The 26,461-nt window shown below is 40.1% G+C and overlaps 1 protein-coding gene across 2 annotated transcripts in view; it reads right to left on the bottom strand.

Moving 5' to 3' along the window:
- FNDC3B (fibronectin type III domain containing 3B) overlaps positions 1-26,461 on the bottom strand; it is a 361,487-nt gene that overhangs the window by 134,014 nt on the left and 201,012 nt on the right. For both annotated transcript variants that reach the window (XM_047099654.1, XM_047099655.1), the window contains exons 5-6: positions 17,937-18,180; positions 13,633-13,923 (exon numbers count right to left, since the gene is read on the bottom strand). In XM_047099654.1, the coding sequence (XP_046955610.1) occupies positions 13,633-13,923; positions 17,937-18,180 (535 nt within the window). The remainder of the gene's footprint in view (positions 1-13,632; positions 13,924-17,936; positions 18,181-26,461) is intronic.

The following is a 26,461-nucleotide window of genomic DNA, read 5'->3' as shown; positions in this document are numbered from 1 at the left end:
GTGTCAGTGTGTTTCAAAAAAAAAACCCTGATAGCTGAAGAATTAAGGCAGTAATAAACATTTTCCACTTAAGTAACACATGATTTTTAACCAGTTTTCAAGAGATGCTGATATCTTACGGAGTTCCTTAGAGCAAATTCCACCAAAAGATAAATCTTTGTGAAAGACTAAATATTTTTTTTTTTTAATGTGCTTGGCAAGATACTTAAATAGTTTTCAGGAACTCAGTGAACCAGAGTGTGGCAATTTCTCCATCCCTCTTTGTTTTAAGGATCTTCCTGTTCCATATAATAATCTGTGTCTTTTCAAATAATAGGAAAAAAGAGCTCAGTAAGTTCACTGTGTGAATTAAAGCTAGCAGTAAGAAATGCACTTATGAAAATTAAAAAAAAAAAATACTGTTAGCTGACCTAGCTCTTCCCTCTTACTTCCTCATGTTGCTTTCATGGGGTAGTTCTAAGTCTAGAAAGCAAAACTTGGTCATTTAATAGAAATGCCAGCCATACTCCTTTTTATTATATATAAAGGTAAGTAAGAGAGAACTTTTCTATTCAGAGAAACCAACTGCATTTTAAGGTCTCCTCAGTTTGTAACAAGACCTGAAAGTAATCACAGCACCTTCAATTAAAGCAGGCTACTTTTTGGGGCGTCTGGGTGGCTCAGTTGGTTGAGCATCTGACTCTTGCCGTCAGCTCAGCTCATGATCTCATGGTTTGTGAGATTGAGCCCCGCATTGGGCTCTGCACTCAGCATGGAACCTGCCTGGGATTCTCTCTCTCTCTCTCTCTCTCTCTCTGTCTCTCTCTCTCTCTGACCCTTTCCTGCTCTCTCTAAAATAAAATAATAATAATAATAATAATAATAATAATAATAAAACTGCGATTAAAAAAAAAAGGCAGGCTACTTTTCACAAAGGCATACTAACCAAGGGTAAAAATAAACTCTTTCCTTGTTAGTTTTTAAGCTAAAAAAAAAAAAAAAAAAAAAAAAAAAAAAGGCGGGGGGGGGGGTTAAATTTCCAGTTCTTAAGCACATCGAAGCTCTTAAAATATCACTTTAACTACAGATCACTATTCAAAAAGCTGAAACCTGAGTATAGTGTACCGCTGACTCCTTTGAAAGCGCTACCTAACATTTCATTTCTAATTTGCTTATCAAATCAATGTACACTGGCAGTAGATGCACTCATCCAGCACAGGAGGAAGCCAGAAATGTTAGGAAAAGTCCAAATAGGAAAAGAGTAAGAGACTTATTCACATGGAAATCTGTTCAAAGTGCAGCCACCACTAACAGGGCTCGAGGACCACAATATGGCAGACAGGCTTGCCCCCTCCACCCACTCCACTGGAAAAGGTTCACATAGTGAGAGGCATGGAGCTGACACAAATGGAACCATGAATTTTCTCGGATTTTATCTGTTTTTTCCAAATTAATTTTATTCCACATTCCACTGAATCTTGTCTACTGTTGTTTGTTCCTTTCACGCTACTCGTTTTCCTACTTTTACCACTTCCTTTTATTTCCATGTGCCATTCCTCTGAGGCCCTTCTCATTTCTCTCCCGCCTTCTTATTTTCCAGTCTTCCTAAACAAACACAATTCCCTGTTGTGCCTGGAACAAATCATCCCACCACTATCACCTGGACTTTCCTGCCCTTTTCTGAGCACAACACCTACACAGAAAGCCCCCATCTTTCCGACGCAGCTGGAAAGAAGGAGTTACGAGCTGGGGGCAGTGTGTGTGCGTGCATGCGTGTGTGTGTGTGTGTGTGTGTGTGTGTGTGTGTGTGTGCGCGCGTGCGCGCACTGGTGCAGGGGGGGTAGTTTTTCAAAATGCAAATTCAGCACCAGAGGAAAAAAAGAGGAAATTGTATAATCAACTACAGAGACATTTATACTGTTTATTTTGTAAATCATAAATCATGAGCACTTAGCTAGTCTCACCATTGTTTCCCTTGGACTGGTCCTATTTCTTGCATTCTCCACTCAATTCTTAATAGGATTTCAAGGTCTTATTAAGCACTAAAAATTGGAACAGGGTAATACAGTCAGTGATACCGTGGAGTGTATGGTTGGGCAAATTAAATTTAAGCTAAAAGCCAAGGCTGGTCATGGCAGAAAAGATGACCTGTATAGTTAACAACGCATTTGCGATACTGACTACAATTGTCACATTATAATGCACTGATCCTATAAAAGTTGCCAAAATTCCATCACAAATGGTGAGACTATTTCAGATGGAGTATTAATAGAAATGGCTTCTGGCTCCACACACCATGTGATGGGCAGCCTCTGTCATGCCACTCCCCTGCCCCATGACCGTCTTCTCCTGATATTCACAGCTCTGTGCCTTCCACAATGCACCAACCGACAATATATGACCAACAGGATATGAGCAACGGGACATGGACGCGATGGTTATGACTTACGAGGTGTAAGGAAGAACTGTGAAAGATTATGAAATTTAGTGGATTTTCCTAGTTAGCTTCTCCACTTGGGGTAACTAACTGTCCTACAGCAAGTAATATCAGTGCTGGCAAAATAAATACAGAGAAGTTGTTGTTCACCCAAATCACCTCCAGCTAACCTCTCTCCCTTTTCCCCCCAGCACTAGCAAAGTAATGTAAAGCAGTCAATATGTTGGGCAGTTTCAAACACAGAAGCAAGCTCGCCTGTCAGGCTCTCCCCTAAATCTCAGAAGAGAATCCGGTCCAGAGAGGAGGCAGAGGAAAGATGAGGGGAGAGGGATGAAGTTCATTCTTGCTCAGAATTCAGGTAGTTTGTGGGTAGCAACAGTGAGAATTTGGGGGGGGACTGCATGCTCCGCAGAATCCTCTCGTGTATCACGTCCTTGGCACTCAACGTTACTCAAGACTGACCCAGAATGCAAGGTGCCTTGGCCCTCGGCACTCGGCGGGGCACAATCCCAGGCTGGGGTTCTGCTAACATGACCCACAGGAGGCAGTTCTCATAAGCAGAAAAATGTCATGGTCTTTCTTCGTCCATGCTCTGTAACACCTGCAAAGCACTTAGTGCCTGAAATTATATTGAGAGCTTGTAACAGCCTATGAATTAAGTGTTATTAATTACCCCCACTTTATACATAAGTGAAGAAGCTGAAGCTTTGAGAGAGGAACTATCTTGCCCAAGGGCACACACCTCACAAGTGGCAGAGCTGGGACTAAACCTAGAACTGCAAGGTCCCAACTAGTAAGTTATTCTGCTTCTGACACATTTGTGATGATGACCTCTGACCCAGTTAAATTCAGAATTCAGGGGCGCCTGGGTGGCGCAGTCGGTTAAGCGTCCGACTTCAGCCAGGTCACGATCTCGCGGTCCGTGAGTTCGAGCCCCGCGTCGGGCTCTGGGCTGATGGCTCAGAGCCTGGAGCCTGTTTCCGATTCTGTGCCTCCCTCTCTCTCTCTGCCCCTCCCCCGTTCATGCTCTGTCTCTCTCTGTCCCAAAAATAAATAAACATTGAAAAAAAAATAAATTCAGAATTCAACTTCGCTAAATGAGAGAATCACATACAAAAGTTTCAATTCGATAAAACTGAAGGTTACATATGTACCAGAAAAAAAGCATGCCACCACTTATATCTGCTATTTAAAGGGTTCTTTGGAATGCCATGTATTTTACCAACATGCATTCTGATGTCATCTAAACTGCCTCTATGACCTATCCCCAAGAAAGCAAAAAGACAGTGAAAATAATACAGGTTCACGGAGTTAAGTACTACATATGGTACAAACGAATCAAAATTCTGCCTTCGATTGCCTGGTGAACATTCATTTCAAAAGAAAACTCCAAGAATGTTTTCACGTGTTATTTGTCTTTTTATATGTAAGTGAAAAATGTGAAGCTTCAAGTATGATTTAATGGGTTAAGACTTCTTCAAGTGGGGGCGCGCCTGGGTGGCTCAGTAGATTAAGCTTCAGATTTCAGCTCAGGTCATGATCTCGCAGTTCGTGGGTTTGAGCCCCATATCGGGCTCTGTGCTGACAGCTCGGCGCCTGGAGCCTGCTTTGGATTCTGTGTCTCCCTCTCTCTCTGCCCCTCCCCCGCTCACACTCTGTGTCTCTCTCAAAAATAAACATTAAAAAATACTTTATAAAAGACTTATTAAACATGACATGACAAAAATATCTCATCCTAAAATACTTTATAAAAGACTTCTTAAACATGACATGACAAAAATATCTCATCCTGTCTATTCAAAGAATCATGTAATTAACATCTTGAAAACATTCCAGATTGCAAGAACAATACAGGGGGGTGGGAAGAGGGCAAAAGGCAAAAAGAAAGTGATAGGACTTGATAAAGACGCCTACATACTCTACTCATGAGCCACAATTTGGGCCACCCTCGTTTCCTCTTTGATGAGCCACACATGTGCCTTTGCACCAGTCAGGTAAGTCAACACCTCTTTAAGGAAAAAAAAAAAAAAATCAGCATACTGGAATCTTAACAGAAGGAAGAGTTATTCATTGTTTGATTTCTCCAGCTCTGGCCTTCAGCAGATAATGCCCAGGTCAGAAAGCACATGTCAACAAGCAACACATTCCTTCTGAAAACTTTGCCTTATATCCCCGGGCTTGTCTCCCTTTTCCCACCCCACACGTAGGCGGTTGTTGTAGGAAGTCTGCTCAGACCTCAACCAGCATCACTCAGAGGCCTCGAAAACCCAGAGAATGGATCTGGCAGCCCACATTTAAAATGGAAAACAGGGTGTTAACTGCCCAGTTTCCTGCTAGAAAGAATGTCTCTTGCATTTTGAGCCAGGGGTCCACATATCATCCTTCAAAAAAAAAAAAAAAAGTTATTTGGGCTTGTTTGGACTATTTTCACTTTCAGACTGTACTTGGCAGAAAGATGGGTGAATTCCACTGACCTGAGCTCACTTTTAATTTTTTTTATGTTTTCTTGGTATTTTTGCCATGCTTAGGATTTGTCCACAGCTGCAGACAAGTGAAAACACACAGGATTTATCTGCAGCTACAGACTTGAGAGATGAAGCAGTGATGGAAATCCATCTAGAAACTGTCCATTTTCAAGTGCAGTGAGGAAAGTGCATACTGAATGAAGGAGAAAAGAAAAACCCTACTGCCCCTCCACAACCAAACTGTCTTCCAAAACACCTTGTCTGAACATGCCTGAGAGGACATGTGCTCAGGAGATAGAAAAGGTTGCAAGTGAAAGAAGACAGCAGCCACTTGTGAAATGAGCAAGCCCCATGAAATATCTTAAACAGAAAAGCACACGCGTTATCTTTTATAGGGAGCCAAGACCAAAAGAGATTCCAGAAGAAAAAAAATCTGCCTTGACTCCCAACATTCCAGACCTTATTAACATTGGGTTCCTCCTCCCAAACAAAGAGGACCACTGTCACCCTGCACAGGTGGATGCAGGCACCCCCTCCCGGAGCCCATGCTATCCAGCAAGAGGATAAACCCCAAGGACTCCCAAACTCACAATCTCAGAGGTAGAGGAAAACACCATCCCGAATTTACTACTGTAATTCTTATCTACAGAATGAATAAGCTTTCAGTCTAAGTTTGGGTAAATAGATATTGAGGTCAGATCCTGGTTTCTGAGCAGTGATAGCAAAATATAAAAAGAGAAAAAAATGTCAGGGAGGACCAGCTGAGAAGGAATTAGAATACAAAAACCTAGTAATGAGGAACACTGCTGGGGTCAGAAGGCAATCTGTGATGTCTGAAGGACAAAAGCACAAGAATAATGCTTCTGTCACCAGCTTCTAGAGTTAAAACAAAAAAAATTATGACTCCATGTGGTGGAATTTCGTCTAAAGTATAACTGAAGCTTTGGATCGTCAACAATTCAAAGGCCAAAGGTCAAATGCCAAAAGTATGCCGTATCCTCATTTTCTTCTATATTTGGAATTCTTACCATTTTGTCCTGATTTTTTCCCACACAGCCCTGAAAGTTCTACAGGTCTCCACATCGGCTACTACCTGTATGTTAGCAACACAAATGGAACTCTACCAACACCGGTATATGTCTATAGGTATACAGGTATACTACAAAAGGAATATGCTTCAACTTAAATCAAGTATTTTAACTAATGCCTCCCAGATTCCCCCCCATTTTAAAATCTCACTTAAAAATTGCTTGGCACTCAAAGGGCTGGTGGCTCTCAAATGTTACTGTGCCTAATCACCACATGGAGAGTCTACGGAAACACAGATTGCTGGGTCCCGCCTCCACGGACAGTTGGTTAGGTGTGGGGCAGGCCATGAGGGTACTTATCTCACAAATTCCTCCATGGTGGTGAAGCCACGGGTCTGAGACCAAGCAGCCAGGGTCTAGGTGAGGGATTAACCTCGGGGAAAGCCTTGTGGATGCTAACAAGTACCCAGGTCTCCCACTCCAGCCGTAGCAACACCAACTCTATCTGCTTTCAGGATATGTGTGGGTGCATGTGCACACGTGCATGAACACATATGATAGAGGTATGGAATAAGGATATGTATTTAATTGGGGATCTACACAAGACTGTTTGAAAAAGGAAGATCTACTCATGGATAAATTTTGAAAATCACCGACCTTAATTCACTTGTTCATTTTACTAAAGGAAATCTGAGGCAGGGTGAAATGACTTGTTGTGTATCATATGGCCCAAAACATATACTGTATTACTATATCTTACAATTCCATATGGTTTTAAAATGTTCAAGTAATGAGTGAGAAAGAAATCTCACTCCTGCAGTAAACTTAGGGATGAGGTAAAGGTCAGCAGTATCAACTGCATGCATGACATACTTCTACACACAGAGTAGAGACTGTGACTTAGCATGTTTGATGTACTCTCTTTCCCTTTCCCTAAACCACCCCAGACACAGACACGCAGACACACAGACGCGCGCGCGCGCACACACACACACACACACACACACACACACTCCCCATAACTAAAGGGATTGCTTAAGTCTTTTTCATATTATTAGACAGTGGGTCCTCCCCAAAGTTTTTATTTTCCACTCTGGATTCAAACAATCTTTTCCAAAACAACACCAACAAATAACCTTTTCCTCCCTTCTGAGGATACAGGACAGTAGGACTCTAACCCTGATTAAAACTTGGAGGATTTCAGTTTCAAACCTGTAACCACTGGGTAACTTCCTTAATGTCATATGCTTTGGTTCTTATTGAGAATAAAAGGGAAGGAATGAAACTTCCTTCCCACTCAGTGACGCACATCAGTAAGTTCCTTAGTCTCTGTGATGAAAGACAAGAGGACAACTTTAACTGGGTCTTGGCTACAGAACAGGCTCAAGGCCCATCAATTGGGCAATGTTCTGAATATGAGGACAAATTTTTCCATGTCGTATGATTCAGCAATTCCACTTTGGGGTATTTACCCAAAGAAAATAAAAACACTGATTTGAAAAGATATAAATGCAGTCCAGTATTCAATGCAGCATTATTTACAGTAGCTAGGGTATGGATGCAACCTAAGTTGCAAGTGCGCACACACACACACACACACACACACACACACACACACACACAGGAATATTACTCAACCATAAAAACGAATGAAATCTTGCCATTTGCAACAACATGAATGTCCCTAGAAGGTACTATGTTAACTGAAATTATGTCAAAGAAAGACACCTACTGTATATGATTTTACTTAAATGTGGAATCTAAAAAACAAAAACAAAAACAAAACTAATGAACAAATAAAACCAAACCCATAGATACAGAGAATAGACTGGTGGCTGCCAAAGAAGAAGGGGGTTAGGTGATCAGTGAAATAGGTGACGGGGATCAAGACGTATAAACTTCCAGCTATTAAGCAAGTAAGTTGCAGGGAGACAATGTACAGCATGGTGACTACAGTCAAGAACACCGTATTGCAAATGTGAAAGCTGCTAAGAAAGTGAATCTGACAAGTTCTCATCAGAAGAAAACTTTTTTGTGACTTTGCGTGGTGACAGACAGTAACTAGACTTATTGTCGTGATCATTTAGCAAAGTATACACATGTCTAGGAGTATAGGGTTGAGCTTTTGAAAGTGTAAGATGGCTTGAGCAGGAGGAAGACACTTCTGGCTTACAGGGGAAGGAGTTGAGGGAGAGGGCCTGAAGGGAAGGAGGAAGGCCACTGGATAGGAGGGGATGTCCTGGATGCAAGGTGATCCTCAGATCACAGGCGGGAGACAGTCACAAATATCCAAGTAACAAGGGTGACCGTTATACTGAGGGGTTAAGAACTGAACTAGGCTACTTTTAGTATTTAATAAAGAAAATTAAAATACCTATTTTACAGATGAGGATAACAGAGATTCTGAGAATACTGAAAGCAAGTAGTTAGCAAGCAACAAAGCTGGATCGATTCTAAGCCAAGTACATCTGATAACAAAGTCCCAACCGTTCCATGCCAACACACCATGAACTCTACGGTAGTACCAAAAAACAGGAAGCCTACATTTCTCTGAGGGTATCATTGGGACCTTGCCCTGCCTACACTATTTTCCCAAAGGTAAGAGTAAATGAAAGGAGGGGTTGGCTGCACGGCTATATCCCTGAGGAGCACAGCGATTCTTCCTAGGAAGAAGAAATGGTGCAACAGCTCCATGTGCTCAAACAGAAGGCCTGTTCTAGAAAACCAATTAAGAATACAGCATTCGTTCCACAAATATTTGCTGTGTAACCACTATGTGCCAGACATAGTTTCAGGAGGTGAGAATGGTGAATTAAACAAAGTTCCTACCTCCTATCGTGTACAACTTAGCGAATCACACCTACTGTAACCATCCTTAATATTAGGACAGTTCTTCATCTTGGCTGACATCATTGCCAGTGGAGGATTGACAAAAAAACAAACAAACAAGCAAAAATGAATCCAGATCAGGCAAAGATATTCTGCTTTGGTAGGTCTGAAAATGAGGTTTAGGGATCTGTTTTGGGTTTGATTTTTTGGTTTTGGATCCAGAATGTTAGTTTATTTCATTCTGTCTACTATATTTTATTCAATTCTATTCTTGTTTGCACACTGCTTCATCTGCTTATTCTTTAAATTTTTTTTTAATGTTTGTTTATCTTTGAGAAAGAGACAGAACACGAGTGGGGGAAGGGCAGAGAGACAGGGAGACAGAGAACCTGAAGCAGGCTCCAGGCTCGGAGCTGTCAGCACAGAGCCCAATGTGGGGCTCAAACTCAGACTGCGAGATCATGACCTGAGCCAAAGACAGGCACTCAACCAACTAAGCCACCCAGGCTCCCCTGCTTATTCTTAGTATTTTATTTTTAAACAATATCTGATTCATTTGGAGATGTTTTTCTTTTAAAGTATGTAAAACTGGAAGTTTGCATCTCCTGATTCTCTTCACCAATTTTGCCCATCCCCCAGCCACCTCCCCTCTGGCAACCACCACTTTGTTCTATTTAACAGTCTGTTTTTTGCCTGCTTTTTAGATTCCACATGTAAGTGAAATCATATGGTATTTGTCCTTCTCTGACTTATTTCACTCAGCATCATACCCTCTTTAGATCTCTCCATGTTGTTGCAAATGGCAGGATCTCATTCATTTTTTATGGCTGAATAATATTTAAGCACGTGTGTGTGTGTGTGTGTGTGTGTATAACCATGATATATATGTATCATTGGACACATGGGTTGCTTCTATATCTTGGTTCATGTAAACAATGCTGCAATAAATATAGGGGTACATATATCTTTTTGAATTAGTGTTTTTCTCTGGGTATGTAACCTGTAGTGAAATCACTGGGTCATATGGTAGTTATATTTTTAATTTTTTGAGGAACTTCCATACTGGTTTCCACAGTGGTTGCACCAATTTACATTCCCACAAACCATGCATGAGGGCTTCTTTTTCTTCATAACCTCATCAACACTTGCTATTTCATGTCTTTTTGATACTAGCTGTTCTGACTGTTGCAAGGTGACATTGATGGTTTTGATTTGTATTTCCATGATGATTAGTAATAGTGATCATCTTTTCAAGTGCCTATTGGCCATCTGTATGTCTTCTCTGGAAAAATGTCCATTTCAATCCTCTCTTATTTTTCATTGTATTGTTTTTCTGTTTGTTGAGTTGCACACATCCTTTACATATTTTGTATATTAACCTTTTATCAGATGTATCATTTGCAAATATCTTCTCCTACTCAATAAATTGACTTTTCATTATTTTGTTTGCAAAACCTTTTCATTGTGGTGTAGTTCCAATAGTTTACTTTTGTTCCGGTTTCTCTTGCCTCAGGAGACGTGTCCATAAATACGCTGCTAAGGTCCAAGTCCAACAGATTATCATCTATGTCGTCTCTTAAGAGTGTTAATGGTTTCAGAACTCACATTTAGGTCTTTAAACCATTTTGACTTTATCTTTGTGTATGGTGTAAGAAAATGGTCCAGCTTCATTCTTTTGCATATACCTGTCCAGTTTTCCCAACTCCATTTGTAAAAAGACTGTCTTTTCCTCATTGTATACTCTTGCCTTATTTGTTGTAGATTAATTGACCATATAATCATGGGTTTATTTCTGCATTCTCTATCCTGTTGCAGTGATCTATGTATCTATTTTTCTGCCAGTACCAGCCTCTTTTGATTACTACAGCATTGTAGTGTATCTTGAGATAGGGGATTGTGATATCTTCAGTTTTGCTCCTTTGCAAGATTGTTCTGGCCATTTGAGGTCTTTTGCGGTTCCATATAGATGTTAGGATCATTGGTTCCAGTTCTTTGAAAAATGTTATTGGTATTTTGATAGGGACTGCATTGAACTTGTAGATTGCTTTGGATACTATGGACACTTTAACAATATTAATCCTTCCAGTCTATGAACAGGGAATATCTTTCCATTTGTTTGTGTCTTCTTCAATTCCTTTCCTCAATGTCTTGGTTTTTGGAATCCAGACCTTTTACCTCCTTGGAATATGGTCATCAGATTGGCATGTTTCATTTAAGGTGGTTTTATGTCTTTTCATACTTTAACAGCTCATTTCTGTTTAGTGTTGGGTTTCCATTGTCTGCATGTGCCACAGTTCATTTACTTACTGGAGGACATCTTGGTTGCTTCTAAGTTTTGGCAATTATGAATACAGTGGGTATAAATACTTGTGTGTATGTTTTTGTCGGGACATAAATTTCCAATTCATTTGGGAAAACGAATACTTAGTTTTTAAATCCAATACATAAACCCCTCAGATCCTTACTGAAATGAAGTAGAACACATAATACCCCATCTGATTCTTTATTTCATGACTCAACCATGTGGAGAGTTGTAGTTTGAGTGGTTTTGAGGAGGTAAATAATGTGATGGGAAAAGGAGAAATAGACCAAGTTCAGACTAAAGCTGAGATAAACTTTTTTTCCAATTTTTCATCGCAACACACACCCTCCCAGAAGTCCACAGCGAAAGTGATCTCACTGTTAGCATCGCAATAAAACTTATAATAATAATGTTTTCTACATGACAGCAAAGAGCTTAAGGTGCTCAAAACAATTATATTCTCATCCATTACACAGAAGACCAAAATGCTTGTAAACATATGGATATTAGCAAACATTTCCATATAGATTTCAGTGCAAATCCATAGCCTCTCTTCCAGCTAGGAGTATGTTAAAATATAGAGGAGCTTACACTTTTAGACAAATGATATGAAACAACTGCACATAGAAGGAAGATACTTATTTTTGCCATAGTTGATCCATAATTACATTAGTTTTATTTCCTAACTTCAACCCTGACGCATCTTATTTTCCTTCCTTTATCTCTTTGCCCCTTAGATCTTTACTCAAATTTATTCTATCTGACTCTATTATATATATCTATGTCACCTGTCTTAAATCTCTTTTGGTGTGGGGCGCCTGGGTGGTGCAGTCGGTTAAGCGTCCGACTTCAGCCAGGTCACGATCTCGCGGTCCGTGAGTTCAAGCCCCGCATCAGGCTCTGGGCTGATGGCTCAGAGCCTGGAGCCTGGTTCCGATTCTGTGTCTCCCTCTCTCTCTGCCCCTCCCCCGTTCATGCTTTGTCTCTCTCTGTCCCAAAAATAAATAAACGTTGAAAAAAAAAATTAAAAAAAAAAAATCTCTTTTGGTGTAAGGCAGGGCAAAACTTATTAGAGAATGAATCGTGTAATTAAGGAAGTTCAAACCTCCTTACGCTCTCTGAAGACTGCTTATACATTCTTCTTCTCTTTTTTGTAAACTAAAACTCTCCTTAGAAAAACTTATTTCTAATTTTTTGTTTGAATTCCCTTATATGCCCCTGGTTAAAAATTCTAACATTGATTGTAATCTAATTTCAAACTTAGAAATTGTAGTATCAGTTGACTAAAACTTACTTTATATGGCAGAAATAGGACTATACCTAAAAAGCTATTTAAAGGCCTCTTAAACTTTGGGTTTCTTTTATATACTTGCTTACACTTTCATGACTAAGAATAACACATGATAACTACATGACACTTGGAAAATACAGAAAAGAATAAAAGATAAAATTAGAAGAATAATACTTTACTCAGAGAAATTATTATTCACTTTTTACTATACCTTACTATTCCTCTTTTTAATGCTATAATTCACTCATAAATAAAACGGGGGGAAACGCTGATGCCAACGTCTGGTCCAACCTACATGTCCTTGGCCCCAAAAGAGTCCAGTCTTCTGTACACAATCAAACATACTCAACTTCTGTCTTTTTCATTCACAAACACATTCTCACACACACCTAGATAAGGTCTGGTAAAAGGAAGGAGTATATTTAATGAGTGCTATAATCACTTCTGATCTTGTCTTTTATAGCTGCTCATGCCTTCACATATTTATATTTGTTAACTCACCTGGCTGTTTCAAAACGACACCTTACTGTGCTTCAGTTAAATCAGCCTTCTCTACGTGACTGTATACAGAGCCTGTTTTTAACTCCTTTGGCATCAAAATAGGTTGTTTCTAAATCTTGGCTAAAAACTTCATTTAAAGCACATATACATTCCTCCCCAAATTAACTGATCTACAGCCACAAGACTAATCTACAAAAACAAAAACCAAAACAAAACCACACACACACACACACACACACACACACACACACACACACACACACACACGTCCTTTTGAGCAGATGTCTCCTATGTAGCAACCTTATTTCTTCCACCTCATTCTTGGGATAGGAGTACTTTATTCAGGATGCAAAGGTGGCATTAAACAAGAATTGAGGCCTGAAACCAAGAAATAGATTACTGTTCCGCAATGATAAATTTCACTACAGAGCCAAGGAATGACGTCTGGTTTTATAAAGTATTATACTGTTCAGATTTAAACCAGCCCTCAACTTCTTAGAAAGACTGTTTTCCTATGGATCTCCTCCCCGCCTGTCTCCTTGCAGTGAACCAAGTTCAGATACTTGTTACTGAGAGTACGTAGAACGTCACATGGCACCTGTGACCAACACGTATTTCTGCTGTAAAGTAGTAATAAAAGAGAGGATCCAACATTCTGCTGATCACAGAAGGTCTAACCAGTCATTCCTAGTAGGAAGACCAACCACCGTGAAATGACATTGTTATGTAAAAGACGTTTCTTTTAGGATGTCCAGGTGTCCATGGTTTTATGCTTTATGGCAAACATCTTTGCACGTTACCTTGCAAATCTGCATCGTTCGACTTTGGACTGCTTCTTGCTCGCCGCTCTGTCTTCTTGATTCCTGGCCCACCACCACTGCCGCCTCCACTGCCTCCACCACCCCCGGCGCTGTGGCCCTTCCCGTAGCCGTTGTACACAGTTGTGCAGTTGCTTTTGTAGATAGAAGAAGGAGGACTGTTGAGGCGGTTCTGGCGGTCAATCTGGCGGTCTTTCAGTTTTTTGTGTGGAGGCTTGCTGTACTGGTCTTCCCGGGTGATGTAGCTTGACATTCCATAGAGTGGTATAATTTCTGAAATGGAGGGTTATGACAAATGCACACTCAGTCTACAGTTTCGATAATAAATTCTAACAGGTCAAATAACCTGAGTCCTGAATGATGAAGTTTAAAATATTACCATAGTAAATACCTTTAAAATTATATATGTACAAATAAAATACATGCTTAAAATATTCCCAATTTGGGGCACTTGGGTGGCTCAGACACATCTGACTCTTGCTTTCGGCTCAGGTCATGAGCTCATAGTTCTTGAGTTTGAGCCCTGTGTCCTGCTCTGCATTGACAGTGCACAGCCTGATTGGGATTCTCTCCCTCTCCCCACCTCCCCCTCCCCTCTTTCTCTCTCTTTCTCTCTCTCAAAAATGCAGAAGTAAACTTAAAAGAATAAATGAACTAAAATAAAAATAAAATATTCCCACTCATTTCTGATGAATCAAGGAATGATCATTAAAAACCGTACAGTGTGTTAATGAATGTTCCAGAAATTATGGAAAATGCTGAAGAAGACAAAGTTGCTGTTCATAAAGAGTTCATAATCTAGCTGAATTTATAAACAAATTTCATTCTGTTTTGTCAAAATCACTGTCAAAATGTTTTTAGTTGCAGCATACCAAAAAAAAGTCAGAAAAAAACCCAAAATACCCCCATAAACATGTCCTTAGAATCAAGACACTTAAAAATATACTCATCATTATAGACAAAATAGCATTTCTACTCGAAAGAGTGTAACAACCAGAATCTAAAGAGTTATTTGTGGCATCTAAAAGAGCCAACATTTGGGGCACCTGGGTGGCTCAGTCAGTCAAGCATCCAACTTTCAGCTCAGATCATGATCTCACGTTTTATGAGTTTGAGCCCCCGAGTCAGGCTCTGTGCTGACAGCTCGAAGCCTGGAGCCTGCTTCAGATTCTGTGTCTCCCTCTCTCTCTCTGCTCCTCCCCTGCTCATGCTCTGTCTCTTTCTCAAAAAATAATAAATGTTCAAAAAACCATTTTTTTAATACATAAAAAATAAAAGAGCCAACATTTGACTAAAACTTACTAACACGATGAGATGAAAAATTTCCACTAAAAATACTCAGAGCTCAAAGAATCAGGGGAAACGTTTAAGGAGAAATCGTAGTGGTAAATACAGGCCATCTCTGCAGCCTGGTGCCACACATAGTAAGCTGTGGTCTCAAACTTCTATTCTGGAGTAATCAAGAGGCAAAACAAACTGAGTCGAAAATGTCACCTGGCTTCACTATGTGTATTTTTGTAGGTGGCTCAAAAAAAGAATGGGAGTCTACAAAATAATTTCATGATCTTAGGAGAAAACATTTTAAGTAAAAAATGTTAAATCAATTAAAAATTAAATTTAGGCCATCAATAAAAATGACAATATATACCACAGAGATTGGTTCCTTAAATGTTTACAATAGAAAAGGGCCCCATAGCCACAGAATGACCAAATAAATTAGCATCCAAACTGAATACTTCTGAGAGTGGAATACTTTCCACTTCTGAGAGTGGAAAGGTAGCATTTCTTTTTTTTTTTTTTTTTTTTAAGTTTTATTTATTCTGAGAGAAAAAGAGAGTGTATGCATGCATGCACAGGGGGAGGGACAGAGAGACAAGGAGAAAGAATCCCAGAGATTGAACTCACAGTGTGATCATGACCTGAGCTGAAACCAAGAGTCAGATACCCAAGGGGCTGAGCCACCCAGGCGCCCCTGGCATTCCTAATCATGTCTCCGGACAAGAGACTGAAACCAGGACTATCCTAAGCATACCAGGAATGTACCGTCACCCTACATAACACCCAACCGATGTTTCAAGTGTTCAATGGCAAGGCTTTGCTCTTCATTTTTTTTCTGTTCCCATAGCTTAAGAAAGATCTTCAAAAAGCAAATCTTTGCAAGATAATTAATTTGCACTAGAAAATGTGAAAAAAAAAAAAAACAAATAGAACCCTATGCCCAAATAAATTATACCCAACTATACAAAAAGGATGGTAAATGTTTTTTAACTATCACAATGCATCACACTTGAGATTTAAGATATTAACCATGGACACTAACAAAACAATCTTTTAAAGCACGTTGAAGACTTTACTCCTATGGTTTAGGAAATTAAATGTTTAAGTTGCTTTTAGATATGCACATTGAAAAGGAAGGTAAGGGAATATATATATATATGGCTTTATATCTATAAAGCAAAGGGATTTTGTTTTTTGCTTTCTTTAATATGAAATCAATGAGGCACTTGCATTTGTATGTTATCGTTATAGGTTATTATAATGAAATTAAACCAAAATACCCTATGAAGTGAAGACACAATTTTTTTTAAGTTAATTTCATTTTGAGAGAGAGAGAGAGAGAGAGAGAAGAGAGAGAGAGAGCGCAAACATGAGAGGGGGAGGGGCACAAAGAGAGAGAGACAGAGAGACAGAACCCGAAGCAGGCTCCAGGATCCCAGCTGTCAACACAGAGCCAGCCTGACAAGTGACTCAAACTCATGAACCAGGAGATCATGACCTAAGCAGGAGTCAGACGCTCAACCAACTGAGCCACCTAGGCGCCACCCCCTCTTTTTTTTCCTGAAGCCTAGACACAATTTTTTTTCTTAATTCTAATGACCATTTAAATCAAACTATTATCTAAAATTCCAGAGGACATCATTTACAAAACAGTAACTATGTGGCTTCCTAGTAACACACTGCTGACACAAGGCAGGGCACACAACTCTTCATCAAGCGATCAGTCACCAAGGCTCCTGGTCGTTAAGCTCAGAGCAAATCAGAAAACTCTGACAATGCTCAAATACTTAATGTACATTGTGTCAAAGCACTGAATACTTTTTGGGTTTTTTTAAAATGACAATTCACTTAATTTGGGGGGATTTTATCCAAATGTTTTCATGGCATCTCCTCACTAGTCTGATGTTTTGGGGTGTGATGTCCGTGGGCAGGATACAAAGTTACAGATGCTATCACCTCTCCACACCCCACTTACGATAGCACTTGATTCCTGCGAATTATACTAAATTTCTTTCTACTAAAACAAACAAAAAAAACCTAAAACAACAACAAAATGCAATTCTATCCCTAAGTTAGAGGACAGTCTGCTTTTTATTAATAAAATTTTTTTCATTGATATATACATATATAATTGATGAGAGAAAGTCAGGGGATAACTTACTCTAAAACTCAATAGCATAACAGCAATTCTCATACTTGAACCAATGTAAAAATATGTTTGAAGGAATAAAAGGCTTCAATTCCTAGAAGAAAATCACTTTGCAAAGTCTTAGACATTTAAGTCTGATTTTTACCCTCACTTACCTGGTTTCTTAGTATCCACTTTGATAGAAAAAGGCTTTAGACTAAACCAACACCAATGCCAAAACTACAAAGACATAATGTGTGAGACTCCCCCATTTCAAGGTGAATATCTGGCTAACAACCAGTGAAAGTGTGGCCACGCAAATGGTTACTCTTCACGTAAAAACAGGCTGCAGGAGGACCACACGGAGGAGATTCTGAGTTCTACCAAGATTTCAACCTAGAGCATCCAGGAATCAGAAAGATTACTGAGACCTCAGAGTCTTCTATCGTTGGAAATTGGGCACAAAACACTTAACTTCTCTTCTACTTCTAGACCATTTCTACTTCTAGAAATAATGCAGTTCCACCTAAGGGCACTGTCACTTAAAAATATGTAAACGGAACACAGGAACATACGACAGATCACTTATTTCTTACTAAACTAAGATGTGGCTACCCCACTCCCTGCTTTTTGTGGGGTGGATGGATGGGGGCTGAATTTTGGAAAATAGAAAGAGCTGTCCCCCACAAAGTAACCTTTTCAAGACACGCTTCGGGACAAAGGGAGCTAGGAGTTTCCCATGAGCTTTCTACAGCAGGTGGATCCTCTCCTACTGTGCTCCTTCCAGAAGAAACAAAGGGCTGGCTCTCTGGTTCTCCTAAGCTACTTCTGTGTTGTAACCAGTTTCAACAGTTCCCGATGCCAGCAGCAATCTACTCACCTTGCTCGCCGTATATTGTAGGGGGAATATGATGCTGAGGGAAAAACTGAGGCGGCATATCTCCAGGTCCAGTAACAGGTGGGTAGTAAGCCGTGTGTGAGTTATGAATAAAATGGGGGTGGTGAGTCAGGTAGGGGGGTAGGTGATGGGTTGGAGACATGGCCGAGGGGTAGCTTGGGGGGTAACACTCAGGAGACTGGGGTGTGACCACCACCCGGCGGACTCCAGTATTGTCTTCAATCACCTAGAGAAAACAGCAGAAAGAAAGAGTTTCGTGTGTATTATCAGCAAACATCCTGTGAATATATACAATATTTAATTATTTCCCTTAATTTAACTTTCTCTCCTCATGAGGGAAAAAAAAAAATTAGTGCATGTTGAATTCTGCTTCTCTAATTCAACCAGCTAAATGAGTTTTAGAAATAGTAACATTTGACAATGAAAATGTATGAAAGTAAACTTTTCATCAACCACGTGATTCTGATTACACAAAACTCTTCGGAGAGATCAACAGCTTGATCATAAATCCTGTTTGTCTCATAACATTTTCCAAGAAGACACGAAGACTTCTGAAGACTTCACCGAAGACAGTGAATTTAATTTGTGATTAAGTTGATGTGAGGAATGACTTTGAATGTAACTAATGGCTCAGTGGTTTTCCAGAAAGAAGAGATTTCTGAGTAACAAATGTGCTTCACAGGGCACAGCTTTCCAGATTGGCCTGATGGCACTGGACTCATTATGGCTTTAGCATGACCATTCCATTTGTACAAGGGCAGAACATTAACTTCAGACGCCCTAAGAGTACCAAAGTTTCATTTAGTCTGGGACACCAAGGACACTGATGAAATGGGGGGATTCCAAACAGTAAAAAACTTGAACAATACCAAAATCAAGATGGACACCTGTGCTCCCAAGACATCCTGACAACGTAATGGGTGTGGTGGAGGCAGATACTATGACGGGGACCTGCCGTGAGCATGGTGAGCCCATCAACACTCTGTCCATACTTTCTCCAAAGCCTTCCAAGTTCCCCCAAGGCAGGCGGCTAAGGCTGTTCAATGACAATGTTAACTGCCTGTTTGGCCAACTCCATGCTACCTGCTTTAAAGTGTTTAAAAGGAAACACTTTTGTTGAGACGCAAGCTAAGAAATAACCCAACAGATACTATAATCAAGCGGGAAAGCTGAGGAGTACAGAGAAAAGCACAGGGAAAGGCAGGATCAGGGGGGCTTCGGGGACCTGAAAGAATTAGTACTATTGCGACAGCGGACAGAAAGGCCCTTGGGTCAGGGCCATGCAAGGAAGGGGACTTTCAGGGCCAAAGAGACTAGCTGCTCTAATCAAGTATTTAAGACAATCAGGCACACACTGGTAGGATGTTTGCTAAATACATACATACATACATACACTGAAAATTAAACTTGTATTTTGGAATGGATTTCTCATTATACCTCAGGAGGCTGATTACAGGCCAAAATAAAATGACTTAAATCATGTCTAAAACATTCTAATAAAAAAAATTTACAGTGAAAGCTTTGTTTTTTTAAAAACACTGCTTGATACAGAATGGCAAGTTTAGGGGCGCCTGGGTGGCTCAGTTGGATAAGCATCCCACTTCGGCTCAGGTCATGATCTCACGGTTTGTGGGTTCGAGCCCTGCATCAGGCTCTGTGCTGACAGCTGAGAGCCTGGATCCTGCTTCTGATTCTGTGTATCCCCACCACCCCCTCTCTGCCCCTCTCCCACTCATACTCTCTCTCTCTCTCTCAAAAATAAACAAACATTAAAAAAAATTTTTTTTTAAATGGCAAGTTTATCAACATTAGTCTGTACTTGGGTGTATAAGATAGGTCTCGTTTGAATTAATGGCCATTAGTCTTCACGTTAAGAAAACAAAAATCTTTATGTTTATTAATGAACTAATTAATGTAATAGTTTCAGAATTAACGGTCATGTTAACAGTTCATTAAGAAAACAATATTAACTCCTTAAAATTAAGATTCTGAGTCATCCTCAGACATGGGTTTTTATGTATTTTTTTAAATAAATGTAACCTCTTCTGGGTTCTGGCAAGCTAATTACATTAACCTCATTTATGAAGGCATGGCTGTCGATTTACAGGTAGATGTGAAATGATGCTTAAAACTGTGACATTGGAAATTGTAACATACGTTAGCATCTTCTGTATTATCTAAAATAACATTTGGTAGTACACTTTGTACAATTTTTGTACAAGTACAGATTTTTCTTTCTATCTGATATAAACATGCATTATTCTATAGTATCTTCTTTCTCCCCCACTCTGCCACTGGCTATTAAGACAAAAGTAAGGCATACTCCGGATGTTCCTCTTTCACAGAACCTTTATTCAATCCTGTGCTAGACACCGGAAGGTTCACAGAAGCAAAGTATTTGTTTTCTTGAAACTTGTAACATTCATTATTTTCATTATTGTAATACTCCCAAAGGTCAACCAGCCCCACAGACTCAACCGAGGTAGTAAAACCAGGAACAGGGCCCTCACTTAATATGAAGAACAGTGGGCTTGTAAACAGGAGCGGTTATAGTGAAAAGAAATTATTTTCATTTTATCATGATTTTTGACTTGTTAAAATAAAGCATTAAAGAGTTGAACAAGAAGCACTAACAAAGATAAGAATTCTAGTAGGGGGAAGAAAAACAAAAATACAAGACAACTAAAAGATGGTCTTTTTACCACCGTATTTTGTAAGAATAAGTATCACTACTAATTCAAAAAATTAGTAAATCTGATGTATAAATTACCCTTCACAAAACAAAAAAAAAAATACGTTTCTAGTTAGAAAACCAAGTAGCCTTCGAAACCACAAATTGCCTGCATGTATGAAAATCGTTTCACAGCCCCATTTTTAATTATCTTAAATTATTCTGTGGGATTTGTGAAAGATATCTATTTACATGTATATGAGTAATGGGACGCTTTCAGAAACCTGATCCCTTACCTAAAGTCAAGGCCTACCTCACCATTAAAAATATTTTCAAGAAATGAAATATTAATTCTCAAATAACCAGAAACACAAGTCAAAGTAAAAACTATATGGTGAATATTTTGTTCATTGTTCTTCTGTAACACAAACTGCAATGCATTTAATTAACAAATTTAGTCTGGATAAGGAAATTCTGCCTATGTTCCCCCAGAGAGTGAGAAAGTCCAAGGAGCAATAACAATGCACAAAATAATAAACAACTGAGGAAATGGTGGTAATACCATTCTTTGTTTAAAAATTTGGTTCATAAAGAAATATAACTAGAGAAGGATTCAGATATTAGAAAGAGTTCAGTCCAAAAACCCTGAGACAATAAAATGCGCCTTCACAAGTGACAATCAAACGGACAGATTCATTTGCTTTTATAGTGAATGAAATTGTGACATTGTCTGGACACAGACAAATCCCCTGTATTCAATTCAACAATCACTTCCTAACACATACTAAGAGCGAAGCACTGGATGTTCAAAAGTGAAGAAAAAATTGGTAGGATTCATGTCTATCGTCTAAGAATAATATAAAGAGAAAAATTACACTAAGTCCCATAAATGCTATTCAGAAATCAGAACGCACTACTGCTTTTTCCAAAGTCACAAATTTTCAAACATCACTCAACTCTTTAAAAAATCTAGTATTCTTCATCTAGATTTTTTTTTCCTAGCTCTGTGACTCAACAGAGTAGTCACTTACATATCTTTTCCCGAGAAGCACAGACCCTTAGAAAAGATCATTGTGCTAGTTTCTCTATGGGCTGAATTGTGCACTCCCTCCCTTTCACTGATTTGTACACTGAAGTCCTAACTCCCCAGGAGCTTGGCATGTGACTCTCTGGAGACAGGGACTTTAAAGAGGTAATTCAGGTAAAATGAGGTCCTATGGGCTGGCCCTAATCCAATATGACTGATACTGCTGTAAGAGGAGCAAATTAGGGCAAACACGCAGAGAGAAAACCATGTGAGAACACCGAAAGAAGATGGTCACCTACAAGCCAAGGAGGGAAACCTTAGAAGAAACCAAACTTGTAAGCCTCCAGAACGGTGAGGAAATAATTCCTGTTGTCTAAGCAACCCAGTCTGGGTGGTCTGTTATGGCAGCCCCAGCAAATAAACACACCACCTATCAGAGCCTGACAGCAAATACGAGCTGGTTGGATTCTCAACCACGTCATTTATTCTGCTCGATAGACATTCACCGAGAAACTTCTACGTGCCTAGTATTCTTGCTAACCTGTGGCCTAGACACAAGGATGAGAGGCTAGAGAACAAGGTGTTCACAACAGGGAGAACCTTTGTCCTACTTGCACAAGTGTTTTTAAAAGTATGACCGAGGGAATCATTAACACAGAATGATACAGTGTGGAGGCAAGGGCAAGAGCGGGGGGTGCCAGGGGGCAGCCTGCGGAGGGAGAAGAGAAAGAAACCCACAGCCCAGTGCCTCGGTCTGCCAGCTCCCTGACATGGATTGTTTCATTTCACTTCCTTCACTCCTGCAGAATTAGATATGAGCATCCCTGCCGCACACGAGGAAAACAAGGCACAGCATGATTAAAATGTAGAACCGGTTCGGCTGCAGAACCAGATTCTCACTCGGATCTGTACTCCAAAGTTTTCGTTATGTGGAGAACTATACAGAAGTTAGGAATGCTGAGAAACAAAGATGTAGATAATGAACTGCAGCAAATAGAACAGTTGGGTTATTAAGAGATGTGAAAAGACTCAAGACAAACCAGCATATACTGTATTGACTACTTGCTGCTCTAATACCCTCTATCTGAAATAAGGCAACGCATGTTAAGGTCCTGGAACAGTAATGGGTACATAACAGAAAACTCCTACCTAGCCATTACTACTATTAATCCTCCCACCAACCCTGGGAGGCATATCCAGTTATTCCCACGTTGGAGATTAAGAGGAGGAGGAAGCTCAGGAAAGGGTCAGCAAACCGGCCTAAGGTCAGAGACCTAAGGGGGAAGAAAGGGACCGATTTTGAGTCGCAGGCGCTAAAATGCGTCTCGTGATAACACTTACATCGTGAGGGTCTTTTCTCATAGCTAACAGAGAAAGAAGGTAAGTCCCCCTTACTGAAATAAAATGCTCCACGGGAAATTTTTGTTAACGCCTCAGTTTCTACAACCCTCTCCCTTCTACTTCTGGGTTGCAAGCAACAACACTCAAGAGCTTACGTGGTAGGAAACAAAAGAAAACATTTCAAAGGCTGTTCCAGGTGGCCAAGGATGATCCAGGAAGCAGGCAGCGCGGACGGCCCGCGGACACACATGAACCCACACGCATGCAGGCCGGGTGTGAGGCCGGGCAGCCAGTCTGCTGCAGTGGCCAGAGCACTAAGCTGACCACACACAGAAAACTAGGACCCAACAATTTTGTGAAACTCAGGCTCCAAACCAATTCCTAACTGCCGCCGACATACTTGAAGTGGGCTCCCAGGCCATTCCAGGAAGGAAAGAAGTCTCAGCTAAAACTAAGCACGCAAGCAGTGAACAAGGAGAAGACAAGTCCAAATAGTACACAACAGTTGCATGGAAAGAGGAATGAGCAGGCAAACAGTCTAGGCTTCTCCCAACCAGACCGGGGTCCACCCGTCCACCAGCACCTCTGTCCTGTAGCATAGGTTGTGTACAGATCTGTCTCTTGCGCCCAACTGTAAGTCCCCCAAGGACGCCTAGGCACATAGGAGGTTTTCAATAAATGTTGGCTGAGAAGAGAAGAGAGGGGAGGGGAGGGGAGAGAATGAAGGGAAGGAGTGGGGGAGGGGGAGGGAATCGAAGGGAAAAGAGAAGAAGAAAAGAGAAGGAGAAAAGAGAAGGAAAGAGAAGGATTTCTCTGCTTAGACTTGAGGTCTAGCAGGACTTATTTACACATCCACTATCAAATTTTCCCCTTAATTCAGGTAAATATCTGACATCCTACTCTAAAATCTCAGTTAATCTAAACCCAGTTAATTCCCCACTTGTCATTCCTGAACCTCTTATTCTGAATAAATGTGATTTTTACCAAAAGAAAGGCACAAAAAATTACACATTTCCAATGTAAGTTCTACTTTCATTGCAAATGCAGCTGAGGAATTTTATTCATCACCAACCAGGAGTACAAAAGTGTTACTTTTGTTCTCACGTTTCCTTCTTGCACTAACCCCTCACTCTGCATTTTCTAATATAGTGAACAACATAAAAGAGGAAAAGCGGGTCTGTTCTTCATGGAAGACAAGAGACCTGAAACCTAATGACCATCCCTTCCCTAGCCCATCCCCTTCTTGGTACCCTGGTGGAAACTACCCCCTTCATCACCCAAGTGCCATTAGAAGAAAGTGAAAACTGGAATAAAGGAACATTCAAAGAGTAACTGAGCACAGGGTTATAGGAGCAAGGTGTTGTTCTATTTTATAGATGAAGTTAAGTTACTGGACTTAAAAACGGTGGCAGAATCGAACGTATTGCCCAAATCTCCTGACTTACTTTTTCCTCCTGTCTTCAAATTTAAAGATTACAGCTGTGGTTGAAAACACCAAACCCTACTTCTCATTTTCCCTTCTCCTATCTGTAATGGCTAACACTGATGAAATGTTATTTGCTCCTTCCAACATTCCATCATCATTGTACTTTAGACAATAAACCCTCCAGGTTTAGCACCAGATCCTTTTGACATACAGCACTCTTGGTTTTGTAGCCAAAAGGAAAAATGAATCACTGGTGATGTTTCTAGGTTTCTAAAAACCCTTTCAATAACGTCTTAAGACTGTTCTGCAGAATAGTTATAGATTGATAATAAATATTCTCCCCTGAATCAAGAAAAGTTCCAATTATTTTTCTCAAACAGTTCTTGTCAAAGGTAAGTAAACAACCAATTTCATCTGCTTTACCAGTAACCAAACCAAAGGTTTTAAGAAATAAGGGTGATTCATGAATAAACAAAAACTCCCCATTTTTACCTATACACTCAGTTGTATCTATAAATCTTACGTTTTCCATTGGTGCTTGCTTATTTATTTATTTAGAGCACACTTGAGCAGGACAGGGACAGAGAGAGAGCGACAGAGAGAATCTCAAGCAGGCTCTGTGCTGTCAGTGCAGAGCCCCATGTGGGGCTCGATTCCATGAACCACGAGACCACAACCTGAGCCAAAATCAAGAGTCAGACACTTAACTGACTGAACCACGCAGGCGCGCCAGTGCTTAATTTTTAACCCACATGGCCAATTCCATGCAACAGCTAGGTATAGGCTAAGCCGGAAATGGCTAAGCCGGATACAAATCTGAGGTTGCTATATAGGGGATCACAAGCTGAAGGCATTATGTGGCATTTGTCCTTTTCTGGGCATGAATCTTGCACACAGGCCTGCTCCAGAGGTGATCAGCATAAGAAGATACTGGCATAAATAGTAACCGCCCTTCTGCCCGTTTTCAGTATGCCAACACCTTTATACACACAGGAACAGGCCAAGCTAGTCACACGTATGTAAATCTTTAATCTCGCAAAAACGCCACTAAGGCACATACATATAAGTAAAATCAACTTTCAGTTCTTTACTAAACACACCTAACTCTATCTGGGTTAACTACCCAGTGATTTATAACTAAACCCCTGAGAGCTGGAGAGGATGATGGAAACAGGTATGTCGTCTGTAGCATCTCTTTAACCCATCACCTTCAGTAAAGCCTGTAATTGCTGTAGTTGAGGGGACACTGGTAGTAAATTAAGACCTTTCAGGTTTTATAAAAAGGATGCCCAACAAGCTGTGAGAAACATCTTAGGAGCTGCAGAACCAAGTCTAGCTCTATCTTACCACACTCACTGCCCCACCTGAGGATCCCACAGGGATAGAGAGGTCCTTGCTTAGAAAGAGCTGAGATCTCAAGATACTGCTCATGGCCAAGACGCCTCTTCTCCACGCAGAAATAAAGCCCTGGGCACTGATATTAAAGGCAAAATGGCAAAGTGATCAGTTTGGTGTAACAATTAAAGGTGACAGTAACAACTCCTGTGATCTGTATATCATTTAATAGCTTGTAAAGTCCTCAGCACAGAACTTAACTGTTCTGGCAACATCACAGTCCTAAATTCGAGGTGAAGTACCTCTAGGAGCAATTAAGTAACTTAACCTATGGGAGGGTCAAGGTTCATACCCAAGTACTATAGAAACGCTGTGCCTTTTCTATCATATTTTGTTGCATGTCACCAACCTAAATATGAAAAAGAAACCACATCTGAAGATCAAAAATCAACTCTAATCTTCCCCAATATCTGTATGGCACATAAGCACACTAGAGAAGTGAGAACAATTATCACAGAATTTCAATCAGTAAAATGGACCAAATGAGTATTTCACACTAAATGCAAATGCTATTTTAAGGAAAAGAATATTTGTCAGAAGACAAACAGCAAGTAGAGATCTGATGGTGTTATCTGTGCCAAACCGAGATGATTTTAATATATTAATAAAGATATCACTACAGGAATCTGTAGGTAGTCACTGTTTTT

The sequence above is a fragment of the Lynx rufus genome, unplaced genomic scaffold, assembly GCF_022079265.1.
Source record: "Lynx rufus isolate CCGP_SWC_20201006 ecotype Redwood Valley unplaced genomic scaffold, mLynRuf1.p SCAF_5, whole genome shotgun sequence".
NCBI classification, from domain to species: Eukaryota; Metazoa; Chordata; class Mammalia; order Carnivora; family Felidae; genus Lynx; species Lynx rufus.
The sequence above is the reverse complement of the archived record's forward strand: the minus strand, read 5'-3'. Positions and strand labels throughout refer to the sequence as shown.